At 35.6% G+C, this 26,496-nt stretch overlaps 1 protein-coding gene across 1 annotated transcript in view; it reads right to left on the bottom strand.

Moving 5' to 3' along the window:
- The window catches only part of C4BPA (complement component 4 binding protein alpha), a gene marked incomplete at its 3' end in the record, with an annotated part of 39,838 nt that overhangs the window by 6,488 nt on the left and 6,854 nt on the right, over positions 1 to 26,496 (bottom strand). The window contains exons 4-11 of the mRNA XM_007470726.1: positions 26,056 to 26,210; positions 24,891 to 25,076; positions 24,097 to 24,196; positions 11,170 to 11,255; positions 10,805 to 10,999; positions 3,357 to 3,539; positions 1,525 to 1,725; positions 235 to 423 (exon numbers count right to left, since the gene is read on the bottom strand). Of these exons, the coding sequence (XP_007470788.1) occupies positions 235 to 423; positions 1,525 to 1,725; positions 3,357 to 3,539; positions 10,805 to 10,999; positions 11,170 to 11,255; positions 24,097 to 24,196; positions 24,891 to 25,076; positions 26,056 to 26,210 (1,295 nt within the window). The remainder of the gene's footprint in view (positions 1 to 234; positions 424 to 1,524; positions 1,726 to 3,356; positions 3,540 to 10,804; positions 11,000 to 11,169; positions 11,256 to 24,096; positions 24,197 to 24,890; positions 25,077 to 26,055; positions 26,211 to 26,496) is intronic.

The following is a 26,496-nucleotide window of genomic DNA, read 5'->3' as shown; positions in this document are numbered from 1 at the left end:
AGGTACAAACTACTATGTATAAAATAAATAAGCTACAAGGATATATAGTACAACACAGGGAATATAGCCAATTTTTATAAGTGGAACATAAACTTCCAACATTGTGAATCACTATCCTGTATGCCTGAAACTTATATAATATTGTACATCAGCTACACTTTAATTAAAAAATAACAATCTCCATCATTTTGATGTGAAAAACTTCTAAAATAACATGCTTCCATAAGCTCTTACCTGGGTAACATTCTGGTGTTTTGGGACTCCATGTGCCATCTTCTGTGCATCTAGCATGAGATGTATATTTCTTATGACATGTATATGAAACCTCATCTCCATAGAAATAGGTACAACTATTGTCAATGTCGCTTTTTCTCAGTTGAGTGATTTTGCCATTGTTCAGTTCTACTATTGGGCAACAAACCTCTAAAAAATATAAAAGAAGGCTAATGCTTAGTAAAATCACCATGAGGAGGCTCCTATGGCTAAAAGTCTAATTTCTACCTTTAGAAGATCTCACCACTGAAGAGAGATTGGGAAAGCAGAGGCACTTTGAGTCTGCTCTCCCTGGTCCTGATTTGCTAAAGCACTCCAACTCATTTGTTTCCAATTCAGTTGTTTCCAATACTTTGTTATTTAAGTGGTGGCAATAACTTTTACTAAATATATTTTAATTCAGTGATATTGTTAAAATCTTTCATTCTATTTCCCCAAAATGAGTCTGAACGACTGCAATTGAACTTTAAGTCCTAATGTGAAATGACTAATCTTTCAATAAGTGGGTTACCATTTTTCATTATTTGTGCATTTCACATATTTTTCAAATTCTAATCTACAGAATAAAGTTCCCTGTATTCTGGGCCTCAGTGACTTTACCTCTAAAATGGCAAGAGTCTGATAGATGTGTAGAAAAATGCATATTGTCAATTCCACTGAGGCCCATAAAACTGAATCCATGTATCTTTCAGCCCCTCACTTACTCCCAAGTGAGACTAGAGAAAGTCTCCTTTCTATCCTACTGAGGCAGAAGCACTGGGTCAGGGGTCAGAGTCTGTCTTCTAGAGGCAGGTCTTTCAGCCCACAGTCTCATGGCTCAAGAGACATGAGACACAAGTCACCTTGCAGCTGCTTGAGTTCATGACTGTTTCACAGACTTTCCTTCTGTCGAGCACCCCAAAGTCTACATTGGGGAGGAAAGGGTTGTGATGGAGGTCCGACTTGGGCAGTGGTGGAGCTGTATTCTCCATTGTACCTTTACCAGTAATGAAGCTCATACTTAATCTTCATAACGTTTGACTTCTGTGTTTTGTCTCATTTGATTCTGAACCAGGATAAGATTATAATTTCTCAGCTCCTCAAGCTCCAAAACCTTTATGGTCCCTTCTGGCAATAATTGTTCACTATTGTGTTCAATTAGTATAATTCTAAATTTATCTTGAGGGAAAAAATTATATTCATTTAAGATGGAAAATCCTAGCACATACTGGATATTTAATATACAAAAAAATTTTAAGAAAAGAAACTCACCCTCACATTGTATGTATGGGGTCCACTCCAAATTTCTCTGACAAGTCACAGTCGTGGGCCCATCTGCCTTGGGTTTATAGCCAGAAAGGCAGAAGTACCTCAGTGCAGTCCCAATATCATACACTTCCTTTTCTGCTGGCTTCTGGTAGCCATATCTTCCCCAGGTGGCATGGGGGATGTATGGTAAGCCAGCACAGCCATCTGCCCATAAAGGAAGAACAAGGGAAAAGGACACTGTTACTAGGGATGCAACAGTGATCAATGAGCCTGTCCTATCAAAGGGTGTCATGTGCTCATTCAAGCCAGGAACCAGCCTGCCATAGCTGATGAATCAGACACACCAGAAAACACACATGGACATGTACCCAGATGTGCAAGGCACCAGAGAGGTTCTTACTAAGGGCACTAACAAGTGGTTTCTGTGTGTTGTGCCAACTATTCAAAATATGAATTCTTCCTCTTCATTTTACTTCAGAAAGTTTAGTATCTGAATTGAAGCATTGGGCTTGCTAGGTGGATATGACTGGAGAAATGTTGCAGACAAATAAATCTAACTCTCTTGTTTCCTGGCTGATAGGAGAAAATAAACAAGAGTCATTCGCCTTATCCAGATGACACCAGAAACTTTATCAGTTAAAGGTTTGGCAAGGACAAACCAAGCACAAAGTGACTTCTGAGCCTAAACCTTGTATCTTGTCCTCATCACTCTTTGCTGATGCTACTGGTTCACAATATGGAAATGTAATAGAAACATCTGTCAAGTTGGATGTTTATTTTATCTTCAAGGGTAAGGGTCTTTTTTAAGTTTTATTAAGACACAAGTCACATAACATAAAATTCACCCATTTAAAATACACTATCCAACGGTTTTTACTATATCCACAGAGTTGTGCATCCATCACCCCTATCCAATTTTAGGATATTTTTGTAAACCCAAAATGAAACTCTGTACTCATTAGGAGTTACCTCTTAGTCTTGCCTCCTCCCAGGCCCCGGAAACCACTAAAATTCTTTCTCTCTCAGTGGATTTGCCTATTCTGCACATGTCAAATAACCTCTGTGAATGGATTTCTCATCCTTAAAATGAGGAAAATAACAGTGCCCACAATTCTGGACAGAATTCATTAAATTAATTCTTGTTATGTACTTAGACTAGCACCAAGTTATCATTGTTACTATTAAGATAATTTTTAACAGGGAACTCTACTTAATGCACCGTGGTGACCTGAATGGAAGGGAAGTCCAAAAGGGAGAGGATATATATACATGTATGGCTGATTCATTTTTCTGTCAGTAGAAACTAACACAATACTGTAAAGCAACTGTACTCCAATAAAAATTAATTTTAAAAAAAGATAATTTTTAGTGATCCACACGAGCTTATAATTTCAGAGTATCAGAATCATAGTTAGTCCATACAATAATTTTGTGCAAGTTAGAAAAAGGCATTTTTTCCCTCAGGACACTTTACTATATATCTTTTAAAACAATAACCATAATATAATGATTTTTGCTAGAACAAAGCAATTTTCTATCAACTGCAAGAAAATTATTGAAATAAACATACTAATCCACAATGTCTACAATGCTACATCTCTCTTTAGGGTTGTAGTGTGCACAACTGTGTGTGGCAGCCTTTTGTGATGTTATATGACCTTGCACAGTGTAGTGTAATCATTCTTTTTTCCAACAAGAAAAAAACTGAGGGATTGATCTAAATTTAAATTTTTACTGTGATTCAAATGGGCTTAGGCATATAAGTATGTCCCCATCAATATTTCTGGATATCTTTAGATGTCAGACATTGAAACTCTTTCATGGCCCATACTTACTGAGTTCACAAATGGGAGGAGGAGGATGCCAGCTGTTATCAGCTCCACAATGGATTAACTTGTTGCCCTTGAGACGATAACCTTTATTGCAGTCAAATACAATAGTCTGTTTATAAGTATAGATGGGTCCAAATCCAGAGATTATTTTTCCATCTTTAACCACTGGCTGAGGACAAATGATTTCTAAAAACTCAAAAGAAAAGACAAATGGGTTATATATATATTTATATATATGGGGTTTTTTTCAACTTTTTTTTTTTTTTTTTTTTTTGCGGTACGCGGGCTTCTCACTGTTGTGGCCTCTCCCGTTGCGGAGCACAGGCTCCGGACGCGCAGGCTCAGCGGCCATGGCTCAGGGGCCCAGCCGCTCCGCGGCATGTGGGATCTTCCCGGACCAGGGCACGAATCCGTGTCCCCTGCATCGGCAGGCGGACTCTCAACCACTGTGCCATCAGGGAAGCCCATTTTTCAACTTTTAAAAGCCTCAGTAAAATGAGATCCCATCATGTAAGTTCTATTGTGAGATGATTGTGGATAACTCTAACTTCCTCACTTTCCCAAGAAAAACTAGCCATATATAATCCAGGAAAAAAAACATATCTTGAGGTCCTCAAAACGTCTTCCTATAATGACCTGCTCTCCTGGATGATTTTGATGGTGGGTCAGTGGTCAGTGGTAATGATGTGATAGTCATGATGCAGAGGTAGCCAGGGCATCAGAGAGCTGTACCATCACAAGCAAAGAACAAATTGCCCCTGCCTCCTACCCCACAGCAGTCAGTCATCAAGTCCTGTCAGTCCTGCCACTTTAATTCCTCTAGGATTCCTCAATTTCTCTCCAGGCCCACTGCCATGGCAACAGTTGAAGGAGCTTCACTACTTAGCAATATAGTTGCAACAGGTACCTATGGGTTAAGTTTTGTCCCACTTCAAATTGTTGTCCATTCTGCAGCCACAGTTATCTTTCTAACATTCAGCACATTTTGGTTAAAGTCTTTCAGTGCCTGCCCTTCACCTTCATTCTGAGCTCATGAGAGTTCTTCTGGAATTTTAAACGGTTTGCAGTATCATGCTCGTTTATCCCCAATTTGATTGTGTCCTGTGCTGAGTCAGAATAGTAAGTGGTATTGTGTGGGTGCTTAGTAGCAAAGGAAGATGCCTTAGATTAGCAAACTAGCAATGCCACAATATTTCTTCTTGCTCAATTACTGTTTGCTTTGTCCTGTTGAACTTCCAGTGTTTAATAGGTTTTGCTTGCTCTGTAGTCATATGTGGTTGACATGTAAAGTGCTAAACAGTATTTCCAGTTCTGCTTCCTGCACAGACAAAAGGTGATATTCCTCAGTTCCCTTAGGATGAGTAGCGTCTACACATTACTAGTTTTGGACAAAAGGCTGAAATGCAAAGTGATATGTGGTCATTTCCAGGAAAAAAGCTCTTAAACCAGGGGACAATTTGATTTTCTCTCTTTCTCTGCTAAAGAGATTGTGAAAGCACATTTTGATATCATAAGATTGAAGCAATCTGGATTGCTGAGATGGTTGCTAAACTAACACCTAAACTATAGCTGCCCTAGAGAGTTTCCTGGACAGGCAGCAAACTCAATATGTATGAGAATCAACTTTTACTTTGCCGCTGGGACACACTTACCCCAAGCCCATACCCATTCCAGCTCCAGCCATCCCCCCAGGGTGGTTCTTGAGCAGAGCACCCTGGGACCCCCTCCCACATGCACCCATTCCAGCTCCAACTGTACCACAAAGGCAGACCCAATGCAGTGAGTGCCAGGGTCCCCCAGCCCATGCTCATTCTGTTTTGCCTAATTCATAGACACAAACATGGAAAGTCAAATAAAATGAAGAGACAGAGGAATACATTTCCAGTGAAAGAATAAAATAAAACCCTATTTTTAAAAACCCTAATGAAACAGAGATAAGTAATTTACCTGATAAAGAGTAAAAAATAATGATTATAAAGATGCTCACTGAACTCAGAAGAGTGAAGGAACACAGAGAGAACTTTAACACAGAGTTAGAAAATATAAAGAAGAACCAGTTAGAGCTGAAGAATACAATAAATAAAATAAAATACACTAGAAGGAATCAATAGCAGGTTAGGTGGTACAGAAGAATGGATAAGTGATCTGAAAGACAGAATAGTAGAAATCACCCAATCAGAACAGCAAAAAGAAAAAAAAAATTACTGAGGCTAGTTTAAGTTGCATCTAGCGCAACATCAAGGAAACTAACATTTTCATTAATGGAGAATAGAGAAGATAAAGGGGCAGAAACTTTGTTTGAAGAAATAGTGGCTAAAAATTTCTCTAACCTGGGGAAGGAAACAGATATCCAGGTCCAGGAAGTACAGAGAACCCCAAGCAAGATAAATGAAAAGAGATCCACACCAAGACATTATCATAATTAAAATGACAAAAGTGGGCTTCCCTGGTGGTGCAGTGGTTGAGAGTCCGCCGTGGTCCCCCCCCCCCCCCTGCCGATGCGGGGGACACGTGTTCGTGCCCCGGTCCAGGAAGATCCCACGTGCTGTGGAGCGGCTAGGCCCATGAGCCATGGCCGCTGGGCCTGAGCATCCGGAGCCGGTGCTCCGCAACAGGAGAGGCCACAGCAGTGGGAGGCCCACATACCACAAAAGAAAAAAAAAAAGACAAAAGTTAAAGATAGAGAATTTTAAAGACAGCAAAAGAAAAACAACTTGTCATGTACAAGAGAACCCTTCATAAGTCTACCAGATAATTTTTCAGCAGAAATTCTGCAGGCCAGAAGGGAGTGGCAAGTTGTATTTAAAGTGCTGAAAGGAAAAAAACTTACAACCAAGAATACTTTACCCAGCAAGGGAATTGTTCACAATTGAAGGAGAGATAAAGAGTTTTACAGACAAGCAAAAACGAGAGGAGTTCATCACCACTAAACCAGCCTTACAAGAAATGTTAAAGGGTCTTTTGTAAGCAGAAAAGAAAAGGCCACAACTAGAAATAAGAAAATATATGGAGCTTCCCTGGTGGCGCAGTGGTTGAGAGTCTGCCTGCTGATGCAGGGGACACGGGTTCGTGCCCCGGTCCAGGAAGATCCCACATGCTGCGGAGCGGCTGGGCCCGTGAGCCATGGCCGCTGAGCCTGTGCATCCAGAGCCTGTGCTCCGCAATGGAAGAGGCCACAACAGTGAGAGACCCATGTACCCATGTACAGGCAAAAAAAAAAAAAAAAAAAAGAAAAGAAAATATATGAAAGAAAAAAATCTCACTGGTAAAGGCAAATATATAGTAAAGGCAGTGGATCTGCCACTTAAAATAGTAGTATAAAAGGTAAAAGACAAAAGTAGCAAAATCAACTATAACTATAATAAGTACTTTAAGGGATAAACAAAATAAAAAGTTGTAAACTCTAATGTAAAAAATGTAGAATGGGGGGGCAGTAACAATATAGTGCTCTTAGAATTCATTTGAACTTAAGTGACTATCAATTTAAAATAAACAGATATATATCAGTTTATTTTATATATATATATACATACATACACACACATATATATATATAAACATCATGGTAACAACAAACCAGAAACCTACAATAGTTATGCAAAAATTAAAGAGGAAAGAACCCAAACACATAACACTAGAGAAAATCATCAAACCACAAGGGAAAAGACTAAGAGAAGAAGAAAGGAACAAAAAAGAACTACCATAAAAAACCAAAACAATTAACAAAATAGCAGCAAGTACATTCACATCAATAATCACTTTAAATTTAAATGGACTAAATGGACCAATTAAAAGACATAGGTGGCTGAATGGATAAAAAAAATTTTAAAGGCCCTTTTATATACTGCCTAAAAGAAACTCACTCTAGAGCTAAACATACACAGACTGAAGGTGAAGGGATGGAAAAAGATACTCCATGCAAATGAAAACAACAGGAAAGCTGGGATAGCAATACTCATATCACACCAAAGAGACTTTAAGACAAATACTATAACAAAAGACAAAGAAGGACATTACTTAATAATAAAGGGTCAATCTAAGAAGAGGATATAACATTTATAGATATCAATGCACCCAACATAGAAACACCTAAATACAATATATTAAACAAATGTTCACAAACACAAAGGGAGAAACTGACAGTAACGCAATAATAGTGTGTGTATATGCATAGAATATATGCTGCGTATATGCATAGAATCAAATAATGTTAGGGCTTTCTAAAGGAACAAATCCAATTGTCTCTCTCAAATGCCTATATAAATGGGCAAGTAACATCTGGCAAAGGGTAGTATGGCCTTGCATCAATGGATAGATCATCAAGACAGAACATTAATAAGGAAATATTGACCTTAAATGACATATTAGATCAGATAGTTTTAATAGATATATACAAAACATTCTATCTAAAAACTGCAGAATATACATTCTCAAGTGCATATAGAACATTCTCCAGAATAGATCACATATTAGGCCACAATACAAGTTTCTATAAATTTAAGAAGATTGAGTTCTCTTTTCCAAACACAATGATAAGAAATTAGAAATCAATTATAAGAAGAAAAATGGAAAAATATAAACATGTGGAGGCTAAACAACCTGATACTAAACAACCAATCGGTCAATGAAGAAATCAAAAAGAAAATCAAAAAATACATTGAAAGAAATAAAAATGGAAACACAACTTTCCAAAATCTATGGGTTGCAGCAAAAGCAGTTATAAGAGGGAAGTTCATAGCAATATAGGCCTACATCAAGAAACAAGAATAATCTGAAATAAACGATCAAACTTTACACCTAAAAGACCCAAAAGAATTAGAAAAAAAAAAAAACCCTAAAATTAGTAGGAGAAATGAAATAATAAAAATCACAGTGAAAGTAAATAAAATAATGACTAAAAAAAATAGGAAAAAGCAATGAAAAAGAAGAGAGATGGCTCAAACAAACTCAAAAGTAAAAGAGAAGTTACAACTGATATCACAGGCCATATATGACAAACCCATAGCTAATATCAAAATCAATCATTAAAAGATGAAAGCTTTTTCTCAAAGATCAAGAATAAGACAAGGATGCCCCCTCTCATTACTTTTATTAATGATAGTATTGGAAGTCCTAGCCACAGCAATCAGACAAGAAAAGAAATAAAAGGAATCCAAATTGGAAGGGAAAGATTAACTGTCACTATTTGCCAGTGCCATGATACTATATATAGAAAACCTAAAGACGCCACAAAAAAACTATTAGAATTAAAAGATGCATTCATTAAAGTTGCAGGATACAAATTTAATATACAGAAATTTGTTTAATTTCTATACACTAATAGCAGACTATCAGAAAGAGAAATAAGAAAACAATCCCATTTACAACTGCATCAAAATGAATAAAATATCTAGGAATAAATTTAACCAAGGAAGTGAAAGTCCTGTACACTGAAAACTACAAAACATTGATAAAATATATTGAAGATGACACCAGAAAATGGAAACATATAATGTGTTCATAGATTGGAAGAATTAATATTGTTAAAATGTCCATACTACCCAAAGCAATCTACAGATTTAATTCAATCCCTATCAAAATACCCATGGCATTTATCACAGAACTAGAACAATTAATCCTAAAATCTGTATGGAACTACAAAAGACCCCAAATACCCAAAGCAATCTTGATAAAGAAGAACAAAGCAAGAGTTATCATGCTCACTGATTTGAAACTATACTGTAAAACTTTAGTAATCAAAACAGTATGGTATTGGAACAAAAATAGACACACAGATCAATGGAACAAAACAGAGAGCCCAGAAATAAACCCTTATATGGTCAATTTTTCTAGGATAAAGGAGGCAAGAGCATACAGTGGCGAAAAGACAGACTCTTCAGTAAATAGTGTTGGGAAAACTGAACAGCTACCTGCAAAAGAATGAAACTAGATCACTTTCTTACACCATATACAAAAATAACTTCAAAATCGATTAAATATTTAAATGTAAGACCTGAAACTATAAAACTCCTAGAAGAAAATGTAGTCAGTGACCTCTTTAACATTAGTCTTATCAGTATTTTTTTAGTTGGATCTGTCTCCTCAGGCATGGACAACAAAAGCAAAAAAAAAAAAAAAATGGGACTGCATCAAACCAAAAAGCTTTCACACAGCAAATGAAACCAACAGCAAAACAAAAAAGCAACCTACTGAATGGGAGAAGATATTTGAAAATGATATATCTAATAAGGGGCTAATGTCTAAAATCCATAAAGAACTCATACAAATCAATATAAAAAATCTGATTAAAAAATGGACAGAGGACCTGAATTGACATTTTTTTCAAAAAAGACATACAGATAGCCAACAGGCACATTAAAAGATGTTCAACATCACTAATCACCAGGGAAATGCAAATCAAAACCACAATGAGATACCACCTCACATGTGTCAGAATGGCTATTATCAAAAAGACAAGAAATAAAAACTGTTGGCAAGGATGCGGATAAAGAAAGAACACTTGTGCATCATTGATGGGAATGTAAATTGGTAGAGTCACTATGGAAAACAGTATGGAGTGTCCTCAAAAAATTAAAAATAGGACTACCATACAATCCAGGAATTCCATTCCTTACTATTTATCTGGAGAAAACAAAAACACTAATTTGAAAAGATATATGTGACCCCAATGTTCATTGAAGCATTATTTACAATAGCCAAGATATGGAAGCAACCATAGTGTCCATCAATAGATGTATGGATGAAGAAGATGTGCCATACATATATATATATGCGCCATAAAAAAAGAATAAAATCTTGCCATTTGCAATAACATGGATGGAATTAGAGGGTATTACGCTAAGTGAAATGTCAGGCAGAGAAAGACAAATACATGATTTCAATTATGTGTAGAATCTAAAACAAAACAAACAAACATAAAACAGAAACAGACTCATAGATACAGAGAACAAATTGTTGGTCACCACAAGGAAGAGAAGTGGCAGGGGGTAAGGGGGTGCAGAGCAAAATAGATGAAGGGAATTAAGGGGTACAAACTTTCAGCTATAAAATAAATACATCTCAAGATGTAACATACAGCATAAAGAATATAGTCAATACTATTGTAATAGTGTAAGGTGACAGATGATAACCAGATTTGTGGTGATCATTTTGTACTGTATAAAAATATCAAATCACCATGTAGTATACTTGAAACTAATATAATATTGTGAGTCAATTATATTGATACTTTAATTAAAAAAAAAACTTTTCCTTCACAAAGCCAATGAGATATCAATGTTATTTATTACCACATACTGGTACTTCATGCATAAGCATCAGTTTACCAAAAAAATGACTGCATCATTGCAATAATTAGTTTGTCTTTGAATCATTTCACTTCCCCCAATACATTTACCTTCCTTTTTCTTTTAAACAAAAAATTCAAACCAAAATTCATCATTATGACTTACTTTTACAAATAGGAGGGCTTGGATTCCAGACACCTATTGTCTTATTTTCCAGTCTGCAAGAAATGGAGGCTGTGCCTAACATTGAGAACTCAGGGTCACAGCTGTAGGTGACAGAAGAGCCATAAGTGTAAAAGTCTTCATCTCCGCCATTGTGCTTCCCATTGCTGATGGCTGGAGGAGGCTCACACTTGACAACTGAGATGAGTGAGTGAAGAGGAAGAAATAATTAGGGAAATCATCCTTACAAATCTAACATTCATGATGCAATTCTAATGAAGGGTATAAGAAGCAGCAAAGATGCACAGGAGTTTTATTACGTAACATGGTTTAGGTTTAGAGGCAAGTCAAAAAAAGTCTTTACTTACTTTCGCAACTGGGGAGAGGATCACTCCAGCCAACTCCTTTATCTTGGATCTCACAAAAACTAGTGGCTGAGCCAGTTAAGATATACCTGAGTAAGATAGGATCAAAGATTTTAATGGAATTATTCCTACTATAAATTAAGTTGAATAAAGGAGTCTGAACAAACGGATTTATTACTCAAGATTAAAAATGAAGAAATAATGTTTTTTCAGGTAACATTTCCTATTGACAACTCCATTTTGTAAAATGTTATCACTGCAATGAGATGTGTGTGTTCACTTGTTCTTTTATTCTGTAATCTATTATTGGACGCTGACTAGATATCAGGCATGGAGTTCATTCAGAGCTCAAGCAGGACAATGTAGAGTAAAAGACTCATATGAGTGTGTTCTGCAATTTTCTTTGGATGAGTGTACCAGCCAGATTACTGGCGCCAAACTCTCTTGTTCTCTGCTTTGCCACCTCCTGACGTCCAGATGCTTGCCCTCTCTCATACACCATTAACTCCCGCTTCATGACTCCCCATTTCTATGGCTCTTGACAAGTCCTAAGCTTTCTTTAGTTTGTTTTACTACCCCATATGAGTTACGGTAACAGAAAAAAAAAAAAAAGCATCATTAGTACAATTTCAAATTGTACTATTATCAAGGAATAAGCCTATAATGTGACTGAACACTAATATAAATGTTACCTTCAGCAATCTAAGAGGTCCTGAAATTTATTTACTAATAACTTTTTAATGATAATTTAATAGTCATTTTAATAAGGTAAACTACAATAAGAATTAAGCATTTCTTTATCTTGAAATTTCTTTAAAATGTAATTTTTCTAACCTAGCCAGGAAACCAAGTGAAAAGTGTTGTTTTTGGTTATTCCAATAGGAACACTTTGGTGTTCCAACAGGATGTTAGTTCTGAATCTTCTCTCTTTCTCTCTTGGGAGCCATACACAGTAAGGGAAACAGGATAAACATGAGAAAATCAAACAAAATGAAACAATAATATCCAAAAAGTGGAGAAAAAATGTTAGATATAGATGACAAGCATAGGAGAATCAACATATACTTAATTGGACAACCTGAAGAAGGAACACAAAACAGAACAAAATAGCTATGTTTAGATATATTTCTGGTAAATGTTACAGAAATAAAATAATATTTTAATCTACATTTTAAAATTGTACATCATATAGCAACAAAAAATTGAACCAAATTGTCCATATCAAAACAGCTAAGAGTAGGATTACTAGATTTCAAAGATACAGAATATCTTTGGACAGCCAAGCAAAGACTAAGTCACATATAAGAGTAAAAAACCCAGAGTTCTCTAAAGCAACATCCTCCAGAAAAACAGACACAGCAATATCTATAAGATATTGAAGAAAAGAAAGTATGAGCCTAGGACTTTATATCCAGCCACATTATCTTTAAAGTAGCAAAGCCTCAGACAGTATTTAAAACTGCAATAATTCAACAGTAATTTTCACTTGGAGACTTTTCCTCGGAAATCACCAGAGGACAAATTATAGCCAACCCAGAGATTACAGGAGAAACTAGTAAAAACAAAAACAAAAAACAACTTATAGTGAGTACTGAGCATGCAGATCTAAGACAAAAAGGTGTGGTTAAGAGTGACTGAATGAAATATAAATGTTATATGCTCTGACAAGCTGAGATGATACAACTAACAAAAATAGGAGATCCACCAGAGGACAGACAGCAGAAGCAAGAAGATCTACAATCCTGCAGCCTGTGGAACAAAAACCACATTCACAGAAAGATAGACAAGATGAAAAGGCAGAGGACTATGTACCAGATGAAGGAACAAGATAAAACCCCAGAAAAACAACTAAATGAAGTGGAGATAGGCAACCTTCCAGAAAAAGAATTCAGAATAATGATAGTGAAGATGGTCCAGGACCTCAGAAAAACAATGGCGGCAAAGATGCAAGAAATGTTTAACAAAGACCTAGAAGAATTAAAGAACAAACAAACAGAGATGAACAATACAATTACTGAAATGAAAACTACACTAGAAGGAATCAATAGCAGAATAACTGAGGCAGAAGAATGGATATGTGACCTGGAAGACAGAATGTTGGAATTGACTGCTGTGGAACAGAATAAAGAAAAAAGAGTGAAAAGAAATGAAGACAGCCTAAGAGACCTCTGGGACAACATTAAACGCAACAATATGCGCATTATAGGGGTCCCAGAAGGAGAAGAGAGAGAGAAAGGACCCAAGAAAATATTTGAAGAGATTATAGTCGAAAACTTCCCTAACATGGAAAAGGAAATAGCCACCGAATCCGGGAAGCGCAGTGAGTCCCATACAGGATAAACCCAAGGATAAACATGCTGAGACACATAGTAATCAAATTGGCAAATATTAAAGACAAAGAAAAATTATTGAAAGCAGCAAGGGAAAAATGACAAATACAATACAAGGGAACTCCCATGAGGTTAACAGCTGATTTCTCAAAAGAAACTCTACAAGCCAGAAGGGAGTGACATGATATACTTAAAGTGATGAAAGGGAAGAACCTACAACCAAGATTACCAGGCAAGTATCTCATTCAGATTCAATGGAGAAATCAAAAGCTTTACAGACAAGCAAAAGCTAAGAGAATTCAGCACCACCAAACCATCTCTACGACAAATGCTAAAGGAACTTCTCTAAGTGGGAAACACAGAGAAGAAAAGGACCTACAAAGAGTTAGTTTGATCTGTTTAGGATTACACAGTTTGTGTTAGAACCAGAAGTGTAGTTTACTGATTTAAATTTAAATGCTTTTTCTATTCAGTCCTTCTGTATTGCCAAAACTGGCACATTCTTCACTATGTCAATATAGCTTATCTTTACTCATTTAAAAACCAGCACATATATCCATATGAGATATAGATATATAGATACATCGATATAGATATCATTCCTTGTCCAAATATATATTAAAAACCTTTTCATCTTAAAAGAATGAAACACCTACAGAATTGTGGTTTCATTACAGATGCATGAAATGCAGGATATTAAAATTCATTTAATGTAGGATAACTTTTAACCACACTCATTTTTTCTCTTCTTTCTCTATAATTGTTTATTTTCCTTACTATGCATACTTAAGCATTGCTTTTGAATAATCCTAAGAGATTATGGGACACTAAGATAGGCTGTAAATTTCAATTTTATCAGTTTGAGCCCTTCCAATCCCAAAGGTCATTTTAAGCCTATTTACTATTTAATATAAAATTACTTGGCTTTCTCAATGCAAAGTGATTGTTGGGTTTAATTGTAATATATAAGCAATTTAGGCCATTTCATCTTGGTAATATATCTTGAGAACAAAAAGCCATGATGTATTCATGGAGTAAGAGTCTAGAGTTACAGCCTTGTTGTTGCAGTCTGCAATCACTATGTTTAGAATAACCTCTGTGTGCAAAAAAAAAAAATCTTTAAGCCACAGGTCCTGAGTTGGGGGGCGTATAGTGGTGGTAGGATGAAATGGAAATAGTCCATATGGTTTCTGCTCTCATAGAACTCTCTAAGTGATTTAACAGTTGGTCTAGTGCTCTTGAGTATCTTTCCCTAATAAGTAAATGCCTATAAATAAAATGGATAATTGTAAAAAAAAAAAAGAAAAGGAGATGAGGGACAAAGTGGAAAAAAAACAAACTCATTGATTGCCTCATCTGTAAATGCTGGAAGTAAAATCAAGCTATAGATATATATAAGTACTTAACATTAATGTTGAATACAAAGTAAACACTAAGATAATACAAATGACATAAATTTACTGGTAGAAAAGACAGAGGGGTGGGGAGGGAAGGAGAGAGTACAAGATAAGTTTACTGTTACTTATAACAAGGAACAAGTTTAAAAATAAAGATAGAAATAAAGGTATTTAAAGGTATATATAATTATATAAATGTATATAATAATTATATACAGGTAACCACTAGAATCAAATTTTGAACTCTCCTAAATATATATATATATATATATATATATATAACTGCACATATATACATATAGTACAAAATATGAAATAATATCAGAAAATTAAACCTATAAGTATCACTAATATCAATAAATGTAATTGGACTTGTCTCCTTTTGAAAGAAAAAGACCTTTTAGTTGCAACAAAATTCGACTCTATGTTGTATACAGGAGACAAATCTAAAAGTACCTCAGATAGGTTAAAAACAAAAGGAGGGGCAAAGTTATATAAAGCAAATGCAAACAAAAAGAAAATAAGGGATACTGGTTTTAATATCCTATAAACTGGACATCAGAATCAAGGTCCTTAAATTACACAAAACGGGCATATTATGGTGTTAAAGATTTTGATTTGCAGTGAAGAGCTATCAATATTTATGTACCAAAAAATGTAGTAGCAATTTTAACAAAAATAATACATGGGTCAGGGCTTCCCTGGTGGCGCAGTGGTTGAGAGTCCGCCTGCCGATGCAGGGGACACAGGTTCATGCCCCGGTCCGGGAAGATCGCACGTGCCACGGAGTGGCTGGGCCTGTGAGCCATGGCCGCTGAGCCTGCGTGTCCGGAGCCTGTGCTCCGCAACGGGAAAATACATGGGACATAAGAAAAGTATGCTATTATTTATCAAGAATTTTTGTGATATTAAATAATTATGAAATTAATTTACTTTAATTCTTATCTTTAAGCTTGAGATATATAAAGGAAAGCATAATTAAAGATTCAAAAGAGCTAATAAATAAAGTATACCTGGTATGTATATATCAAAGTCTGTATACTAATAGTAAACAATGTAACTTCATTTCAAGTGCCTATGGAATATCAATTAAAATTGATTATATATTATGAAGTACATAATATTCTAAAACGTAGAAACCTTAACAAATTCTAAAAAGTAGAAATAATACAAGTAATATTCTCTGTTAGCCCAGAAGTCTTAGTAACCAATGGAGGAATGTTTCTACCATTTAACACAGCAAAAGTTCCATTAAACTAAGGTTGCTCAAGTTAGCAAATAAATAACCAGGATGCCTAGAGCCTGTGCTCCAGAGCTTGTGCTCCGCAACGGGAGAGGCCACAGCGGTGAGAGGCCCGCGTACCGCAAAAAAAAAAAAAAAAGTTCAGGTGATCCCATTACGCAAGGAACCACGATCAGATGGAGTGGTTACTGAGGGTAAAGTGGATATGGAATGAGCAATAGAAGCAGGTAGTTATAAATACTAACTACAACCACATGACCAGTTGCAGAAATAAGAACCATAATAGTTATAAACATTTCTTTCTTAATTTTCATATGAATAGATTTGGTCTAAATTAAATTTTTTTCTCTTTATATTTTTCATCCCTCTAACATCTAAACAAGATGTGTTAATAGTAGTTTAGCTTATATCTCAGTATTTAAATTACAGGATATCAAAGGGGAGGTATGACTTTGCTTAAAGAGGATCGTCTTTGGGGGAGAGAGTTAGCATGTTTTCAGTTTTATGAGGTATAGTTGCATTATGTAAGTTGGAAGCATAATTTTGCTATTGCTTTTATCTGGAAGTTAAGCTAAGTATGGTTAAAACAAGTGCGTATAAATACCAAATTTGACAAGGGATGGACCCTGGTAGATTCAAATTATGTCAACTTAACTAAGCAGAAATTACTTTTTCCAGAATTTTCTTCCATGCATAGCGCCAAGTTAGTGTTGTCCATAAGAGACGATGGAAGTGAATTAATAGCCAAGTTCTGTATATGCTTGAAAGATCAGAGCAGAGCACAGGACGTGACTGCAGTTCACACATATTGTTGCTTCTCTGTGCTTTCACCTTGTTGGCATTGGGCACAGCCAGGACTACAGCAAACCCAGCTCCTGGAGGATGTCCTCCTTCATGTACTCCAACTCCTGATCCAAGTACATTAGCAGTGTGACAAGACATTCCCATCTTTGAGGCTGAAGGCTAAGAGGCAGTGAAAGAACAATGTGAACCCCATACTGTGAACCCCATACTAATCCATACTGTGACTTCCAGTCTATACTCCACTCAACCATGCGGGTCCCATTTTGGTTTTGCATCTCCCACTTCACATCCACCTTCCCTTTTTGACTGCCTGCCCTGCTGACCTCAGGCCACGTTAGCAAACATAGAAGAAACAGCCTCCTCTACACTGTTTCACCAGCTGCCAGTACTGTATCAAGTCAGATTCCTGTAGTAAATCCCTTATTTTATATTTATGTATATATAACCCTAACCCTAACCCTAACTGGATGGTTTTTTATATACACTTATATATGAAACATAGATATAATATTATTTATATTTATATTTCTCTGAATGAGTCCTGACTAATATAACTAACTGATATAAATAGACAAGGAAAATAAATTAAAAGAAACATAAAAAAAGGAAAGTAAGAGGTAAAATAATCACTATTTGCAGAGGATATGATTGCAAACTGGGTAATCCCAAGAGAATTCAACTGTAAGACTATTATAAATAATAAAAGAATTCAGAAAGTTAGCTTAGATATCAAGTTGCTAAGAAAGTAGATTTCAGGTGATATTATTGAAAAATAGGTAACTACCTGAGATGGATATGTTAGCTTGACAGTAGGAATCATTTCACTATGTGTGTATATATATATATATATATATATATATATATATATATATAATGTTAGAATATTTAATGGAAGAAAAGACCCAATTTAAAATAGCAAAAATAAAATGCCTAGGTTTAAACACTTCAAGAAATGCAAAATCTATGTTAAGATAATGTTGAAACATTCCTGAAGAAACAAGAGAAAAACACTAAAATGAATGGGGCAGAACATGCCACCCCAAAATAGGCTACTTTGGCATCAGGATTATTTTCAGCTAAAGACACCTGAAAATCAGCAGATGCAAGAAGAGTTTCCTGACCTCCCCTTTTCTTCCTGAAAGCAGATCAAACTCCCATGTGAAAGATGCCTTTTCTATACCAGGAGGAAAGAACATTTTTGTCACCAGAGATGGAGTATTGATTTCACAGAGAAATCTGTACTGAAGGCCTTGTTAAAAATAATGCTTATCTCCCTTTAGCCTCCCTATATATTTTGATACTTTTCCACAATTACTATTCTTTCACCAATCTAATATAGAAGCACTTAGGCCTAACCACTTTGAGGTTCTTCATTTTCCTGTGAAGGCTCCCATGTACATATAAAAGTAAGATTGATATACTTTTCTCCTATTAATCTATGTTAATTTAATTCTCAAGCCTAGCCAGAGACCCTAAGAGGGCAAAGGGAAAGTTTTCCCTTCCCTACAGTAACATATTCTTGTCTAGGGAGACTTAACATTAAAAAAAAAAAAAATCGGGCTTCCGTTGTGGCGCGGTGGCTGGGAGTCCGCCTGCCAATGCAAGGGACACGGGTTCATGCCCCGGTCTGGGAAGATCCCACATGCCGCAGAGTGGCTGGGGCTGTGAGCCATGGCTGCTGAGCCTGTGCGTCCAGAGCCTGTGCTCCACTATGGGAGAGGCCACAAAAGTGAGAGGCCCGTGTACTGCAAAAAAAAAAATCTATTCTCCTAAAATTAAGTTAAAAGCTAATCCAAGACTGATTTTTTTTCTTTTATTCTAATTTAATTTAATCTATTTTTTTATGCAGCAGGTTCTTATTAGTTATCCATTTTATACATATTAGTGTATATATGTCAATCCTAATCTCCCAATTCATCACACTACCACCACCCCCCACCAGTTTCCCCCCTTGGTATCCATACGTTTGTTCTCTACATCTGTGTCTCTATTTCTGCCCTGCAAACCAGTTCAGCTATACCATTTGTCTAGGTTCCATATATATGCATTAATATGTGATATTTGTTTTTCTCTTTCTGACTTGTTTCACTCTGTATGACAGTCTCTAGGTCCATCCATGCCTCTACAAATGACGAACTTTTGTTCCTTTTTATGGCTGAGTAATATTCCATTGTATATATGTACCACAACTTCTTTATCCATTCATCTGTTGATGGGCATTTAGGTTGCTCCCATGACCTGGCTATTGTAAATAGTGCTGCAATGAACACTGGGGTGTATATGTCTTTATGAATTATGGTATTCTCTGGGTATATGCCCAGTAGTGGGATTGCTGGATCATATGGTAATTCTATTTTCAGTTTTTTATGGAAGCTCCATACTGTTCTCCATAGTGGCTGTATCAATTTACATTCCCACCAACAGTGCAAGAGGGTTCCCTTTTCTCCACACCATCTCCAGCATTTCTTGTTGGCAGATTTTCTGATGATGCCCATTCTAACTGGTGTGAGGTGATACTTCATTGTAGTTTTGATTTGTATTTCTCTAATAATTAATGATGCTGAGCAGCTTTTCATGTGCTTCTCGGCCATCTGTATGTCCTCTTTGGAGAAATGTCTATTTACGTCTTCTGCCACTTTTTTTATTGGGTTGTTTGTTTTTTTAATATTGAGCTGCATGAGCTGTTTATATATTTTGGAGATTAATTCTTTGTCTGTTGATTTTTTTGTAAATATTTTCTCCCATTCTGAGGGTTGTTTTTTCATCTTGATTATGGTTTCCTTTGCTGTGCAAAAGCTTTCAAGTTTCATTAGGTCCTATTTTTTTATTTTTGTTTTTATTTCCATTTCTCTAGGAGGTGTATCAAAAAAGATCTTGCTGTGATTTATGTCAAAGAGTGTTCTTCCTATGTTTTCCTATAAGAGTTTTATAGTGTCTGGTCCCACATTTAGGTCTCAAATACATTTTGAGTTTATTTTTGTGTATGGTGTTAGGGAGTGTTCTAATTTCATTCTTTTACTTGTAGCTGTCCAGTTTTCCCAGCACCACTTATTGAAGAGGCAGTCCTTTCTCCACTGTACATTACTGCCTCCTTTGTCATAGATTAGTTTACCATGGGTGTGTGGGTTTATCTCTAGGCTTTCTATCCTGTTCCATTGATCAATATTTCAGGTTTTGTGCCAGTAGCATACTGTCTTGATTACTCTAGCTTTGTAGTATAGTCTAAAGTCAGGGAGTCTGATTCCTCCAGCTCCATTTTTTTCCCTCAAGACTGCTTTGGCTATTCGGGGTCTTTTGTGTCTCCCTACAAATTTTAAGATTTTTTGTTCTAGTTCTGTAAAAAATGCCATTGGTAATTTGATAGGAATTGCACTGAATCTGTAGATTGCTTTGGGTAGTACAGTCATCTTCACAATATTGATTCTTCCAATCCAAGAACATGGTATATCTCTCCATCTGTTGGTATCATCTTTACTTTCTTTCATCAGTGTCTTATAGATTTCTGCATACAGGTCTTTTGTCTCCCTAGGTAGGTTTATTCCTAGGTATTTTATTCTTTTTGTTGCAATGGTAAATGGGATTTTTTCCTTAATTTCTCTTTCTGATTTTTCATCATAAGTGTATAGGAATGCAAGAGATTACTGTGCATTAATTTTGTATCTTGCAACCTTACCAAATTCATTGATTAGCTCTAGAAGTTTTCTGGTGGCATCTTTAGGATTCTCTATGTATAGTATCATGTCATCTGCAAACAGTGGCAGTTTTACTTCTTCTTTTCCAATTTGTATTCTTTTTATTTCTTTTTCTTCTCTGATTGCCGTGGCTAGGACTTCCAAAACTATGTTGAATAAGAGTGGCGAGAGGGGACATCCTTGTCTATTTCTGACCTTTGAGAAAATGCTTTCAGTTTTTCACCATTGAGAATGATGTTTGCTGTGGGTTTGTCATATATGGCCTTTATTATGTTAAGGTAGATTCCCTCTATGACCACTTTCTGGAGAGTTTTTATCATAAATGGGTGTTAAATTTTGTCAAAAGCTTTTTCTGAATCTATTGAGATGATCATATGGTTTTTCTTCTTCAGTTTGTTAATATGGTGTATCACATTGATTGATTTGCATATATTGAAGAATCCTTGTATCCCTGGGATAAATCCCACTTGATCATGGTGTATGATCCTTTTAATGTGTTGTTGGATTCTGTTTGCTAGTATCTTGTTGAGGATTTTTGCATCTATATTCATCAGTGACATTAGTTTGTAATTTTCTTTTTTTGTAGTATCTTTGTCTGGTTTTGGTATCAGGGTGATGGTGGCCTCATAGAATGAGTTTGGGAGTGTTCCTCCCTCTGCTATATTATGGAAGAATTTGAGAAGGATAGATGTTAGCTCTTCTCTAAATGTTTGATAGAATTCACCTGTGAAACCATCTGGTCCTGGACTTTTGTTTGTTGGAAGATTTTTAATCATAGTTTCAATTTCAGTGCTTGTGATTGGTCTGTTCATATTTTCTATTTCTTCCTGGTTCAGTCTTGGAAGGTTATACCTTTCTAAGAATTTGTCCATTTCTTCCAGGTTGTCCATTTTATTGGCATAGAGTTGCTTGTAGTAGTCTCTTAGGATGCTTTATATTTCTGTCATGTCTGATGTCACTTCTCCTTTTTCATTTCTAATTTAATTGATTTGAGTTCTCTCCCTCTTTTTCTTGATGAGTCTGGCTAATGGTTTATCAATTTAGTTTATCTTCTCAAAGAACCAGCTTTTAGTGTTATTGAACTTTGCTATTGTTTTGTTTCTTTTTCATTTATTTGTTCTCTGATCTTTATGATTTTTTTCCTTCTGCTAACTTTGGGTTTTGTTTGTTCTTCTTTCTTTCCCTAGTTCCTTTAGGTGTAATGTTAGACTGTTTATCTGAGATTTTTCTTGTTTCTTGATGTAGGCTTGTATTGCTATAAACTTCCCTCTTAGAACTGCTTTTGCTGCATTCCACAGGTTTTGGATCGTCGTTTTTTCATTGTAATTTGTCTCTAAATAATTTTTGATTTCCTCTTTGATTTCTTCAGTGATCTCTTGTTTATTTAGCCACGTATTGTTTAGCCTCCATGTCCAACACTGATTTTTAAATATGCCTAACTTTAAAGTTCACATAGAAAAATATATAAATACATATTGTCAGGAAAATCCTAGAAAAGAAAGGTAATAAGATAGGACTACCCATATTATTATTAAAGCATATTATAAAACATCAGTAAGTAGATGACTGTGAAATGTGTGTATTAATGTATAGGCAAAACAGCATTGAATAGAAAGTCCAGAAATAAACCCAGCTATATATAAGAATTTCATATAGTATCAAAAAAACACTCTCATATCAGTAAATTGAAGATAGACTTTTTAATAAATAATGTATGGATAATAGGAAAGCCATATGGAAAAATACAGACTGGGACATGTACCTCATACTGTACACTCTATAATGACATCAAATGAATCAAAGCTTTAAATATTAAAAAATATGAAAGCATAAAAAGTAGTAGAAGAAATCTAAGCAAATAGTTCAAAACCTTGTATTTGGGAAGACCTTTTAAATTGAGACCTAAAATTCAGAAGCCTTTTTAAAAGGAAGACAGATAAATTTGACAACATAAAAAAATTTCTCTTCAAGAAAAAACATACCAAAGCCAAGTCAAAAGAAAAATAATATACTTGGTGGGAAAGTTGCAGCTCATATCAGAAACAAGGTCTAAACCCTAACACACATAGATTCATGTGAATATGTGTATGTGTATATCTTAGAAATTAAGAATAAAATGGTCAACAGGTTAATAGAAAAAATAGGCAAAGTACATGCCAAGTAATTCACAAATATTTATTCACAATAAGTGTAAACATCTCTTGAACATATTAAAATATGCTCAATTTTACTCAGAATAAGTGAAGTATACATTTAAACTATAGTAAGATTTCATTGTTACCTCTAAAATAGGAAATTTTTCAAAATTTTTACAAAGTTTGAAAGTTTGACAGCACACTTAGTTGGAAAGTTTATGGAGAGACAGACATTTGTATACTCTGCAAAACCATGTAACTCCTACAGAGAGCAATTTGGAAATAACTTTCAAATTTTCCAAATACCGTATGCTAACACATATATATGGAATTTAAGAAAAAAAAATGTTATGAAGAACCTAGGGGTAAAACAGGAATAAAGACACAGACCTACTGGAGAACAGACTTGAGGATATGGGGAGGGGGAAGGGTGAGGTGTGTTAGGGCGAGAGAGAGACATGGACATATATATACTAACAAACGTAAGGTAGATAGCCAGTGGGAAGCAGCCGCATGGCACAGGGAAACCGGCTCGGTTCTTTGTGGCTGTCTGGAGGGGTGGTATAGGGAGGGTGGGAGGGAGGGAGACAAAGAGGGAAGAGATATGGGAACATATGTATATGTATAACTGATTCACTCTGTTATAAAGCAGAAACTAACACACCATTGTAAAGCAATTATACCCCAATAAAGATGTTAAAATAAATAAATAAATAAATAAATAAATAAAAAAGAGGATATGTGTTCCTCATAAAGTTAAAAAAAAAAAAAAACAAATTTTCAAATATATGTATTCTTTGACCCAGGAATCCCACCTTGGGAATTTACCCTACAGATATAACTTATATGTACAAGGTTATGTATTAGAGCATAGTTTAGAACAGCACAAGATTGGAAATATTCATGGATCCATCAAAGAGATTACTAATCCATGATACATCACACAATAAAATTCTATGCAGTTGTAAAAGGGAATTAATGAGAGACCTTTCTATGCACAAACATAGAGATATCTCCTGTTTATATTGGTAAGTAAAAAATAAAGCAAGATTCAAAACTACTTTTGTTATTGGAAAGGTGCAAAATAAAAATATATACTAATTTCTTAGCTTGTATATGTAAAAGTAAACACTGAAAAGGTACATAAGAAGCCAGTAAAGGTGGGTCCCTGTTTAAGGATGGAAAGGAATGGTGCAATGGCAATGGAATGGAAGTGAGAATTCTCAGTGTATACCTTTTTATATCTTTTTTTTAATATATGAATACATTAGCTATTTTTAAAAATTAATTTAAAAGAAAAGTATTGTCTCTAGCTTGCCTCTCACTCACCCTTCTGAACAGCTGAATTCTATTTGTGATCCAAAAGAGTAATCTGTCTTAGCTGTCACTTGCCCATTAAGTAATTCTCCTGGGTTTCCGCATCGTTTCTCTGAGAGAAAAATTAAAATGATGATTAGTGATTACATGTACTCCTGGATATGGCATTAGAAAAGAGAGCTGATGGATCACTGTGGTAATGAAGTCTATGGTCCAGGATTTAACACACTGACCAGGGAGCTAAGCTCCATTCTACATCTCCAGTGTGTACTTTGAACTTAAGCCACTCAAAATGCATGTCCTTGGTCACAAAAGAAACAAAAAAAGTATAGATTGTGTGTGTATACCCCTACTACTGGAAAAACATCACAGAATTTATTCTCAACTAAGTGAATCACAGCATCTTCTTCCAAACACAGCATATATTTGGGGTGAGGTTTCTTTGAAAAATGCATTGCCATTTTCTAGCAACATAACTTTTAATAATTTTATAGAGTGAATCTAGTTAACAACGTACTAAAGTTGAATTTGTAGTTCACTTCCAAAGAAAATTTCTTACTGAATATATTGTAAAGGATAGACATTTTCCAATGCAACTAGGGGGCTCCCAATTTTTTTGTTTTATTCATTTGTTTGTTTGTTTTTCAAAAAGTGGCACACATGTGTACATTGAAATCAGTAACTGACGAACCGAATTGTTTCTTAGTGACCAAAGACACTCATCTGCATTCATAAAGCTTAGTTCCTGAGATAAATTTGCAAAGAAGTAAAAAGCACAAATAAGAAAAATAAATGTTCATACTTACTGACACAGAAGTCCCTGTATTTCCAACTGCCTGTTGAGTCACAGGTAACAACGTGACTTCTTGAACTTGTCCTACTGTAGCCAGGGCGGCAGCTGTATTTCAGAGTAGTTCCAGTTTCAAACTCTGTCTCATTCAACTCATTTATTGGAGAAGCAAATTGTAAATACGGTGGAGGACCACAAATGCCTAGACGCCAAAATGACAAAACAACAAAAGTTATAGCTTGGGACACAGTATCTTAAAATTTCAGTAGCATTACTTTAGAGCAGGAACCATTCTTTTCTCCTCTAATCAAGAAAAATAGTAACTCTTATTATCCCCACTGTTCAGTGAATCCAGTGAGTAATTAGTAATACATGTTTGTTGATTAATGACAATGTTCCTGATAAAAGCCATAAATTTTTCACCCCTTCTCTCCTGTAAATGAGATGATTTAACTTAAAAGGATGGCAGACATGATTTCATCAGCCTATCAGTTTCCCCATATCTGCTGACTCAGATATATCCATGCAAATCCAGAAGTCTTACAATTTCCTTCAACAGAAACATTATTTCATTAATAATAACATTATGTAACATAGGTTGACTCAGGGAACAGAAACTGGGTGGCTGGGAGAAGGATGAGAGTAACATTTCTCATTTGTACTTTTTTGTACCCTTTGGATTTTGAGTGATCTGAAGGGAGACGTATAGAGCCCTTGAAGCATGAAAATCTTCATCCTGCTTTGCCTGCAAGAATGAAATATAGGGCTGATTTACCTTTCAGGAGCCACAGTAGAATAATATACTTCCCCTGTCCATTCTGGATAAACCCACAGACAGTGAAGATTGTTTAGTCAGGCTGACAAATAATACAGATTTGTTTCAAGTCTTGGTTGGGGACAAATAGTTTTGGAAATTCCTGGAGAAGAAATTCTGAGGGAAAATGTCTATAAAATGGACTCTTTTATGGGTAAAGCAAATTCCCCCTATATTCTAAATAATTCCAAATCCCCTTAAGTTCAGAATCCCAAATAAATTCCAAACTTCTGATCAAATAAACCCTTTGTTGCTGAAGCTGGATTTCTGCTAAAAGCTTAATCAGCACTTCTCTAGTCTTGAAAGTGAATGGGTAGATGATCTTGAATGTTTGTTGACAATGTGAACTTGTCTCCCTATTACTCACCAAGAACAGTAGCCAACAGAGCAGCAACCAAGGTCACTTGGAACAGAATTGGATCAGAGACTCTCCAGGGCCCAGAGAAAGGCCAAGATGCCATTGTCCCCTTTCTATGAAGGACCATAACTGGAGCCCTCTGTTGCTTCGCTGACACTTTTCTGCTGAAAGAACTCAATTTAATAAACAATCATTGAATTCCTACTTGTCATAAAGCACTAGGATCAATACTATGGGATCCATGTCTTGAAGAAATTACAGCCTAGAGTGAAAGAAAAGATAGGCGCACAAATGTTACAACACAAAACAGTGGGTGTTAACCTCTGCAGAAGCACTCTGCTCTTAAGAGAGATTAATTCCAAGTGGAGAGATGGAAGGTGGCTGAATCTGAGTCAGGTATGCTGTAAATGTTAGAAAATGGATGCAGGGCAAATTGGGGGAGCAGTAGAT

Source organism: Lipotes vexillifer, unplaced genomic scaffold (assembly GCF_000442215.2).
Source record: "Lipotes vexillifer unplaced genomic scaffold, Lipotes_vexillifer_v1.1 scaffold1122, whole genome shotgun sequence".
Lineage (NCBI taxonomy): Eukaryota > Metazoa > Chordata > Mammalia > Artiodactyla > Lipotidae > Lipotes > Lipotes vexillifer.
The sequence above is the reverse complement of the archived record's forward strand: the minus strand, read 5'-3'. Positions and strand labels throughout refer to the sequence as shown.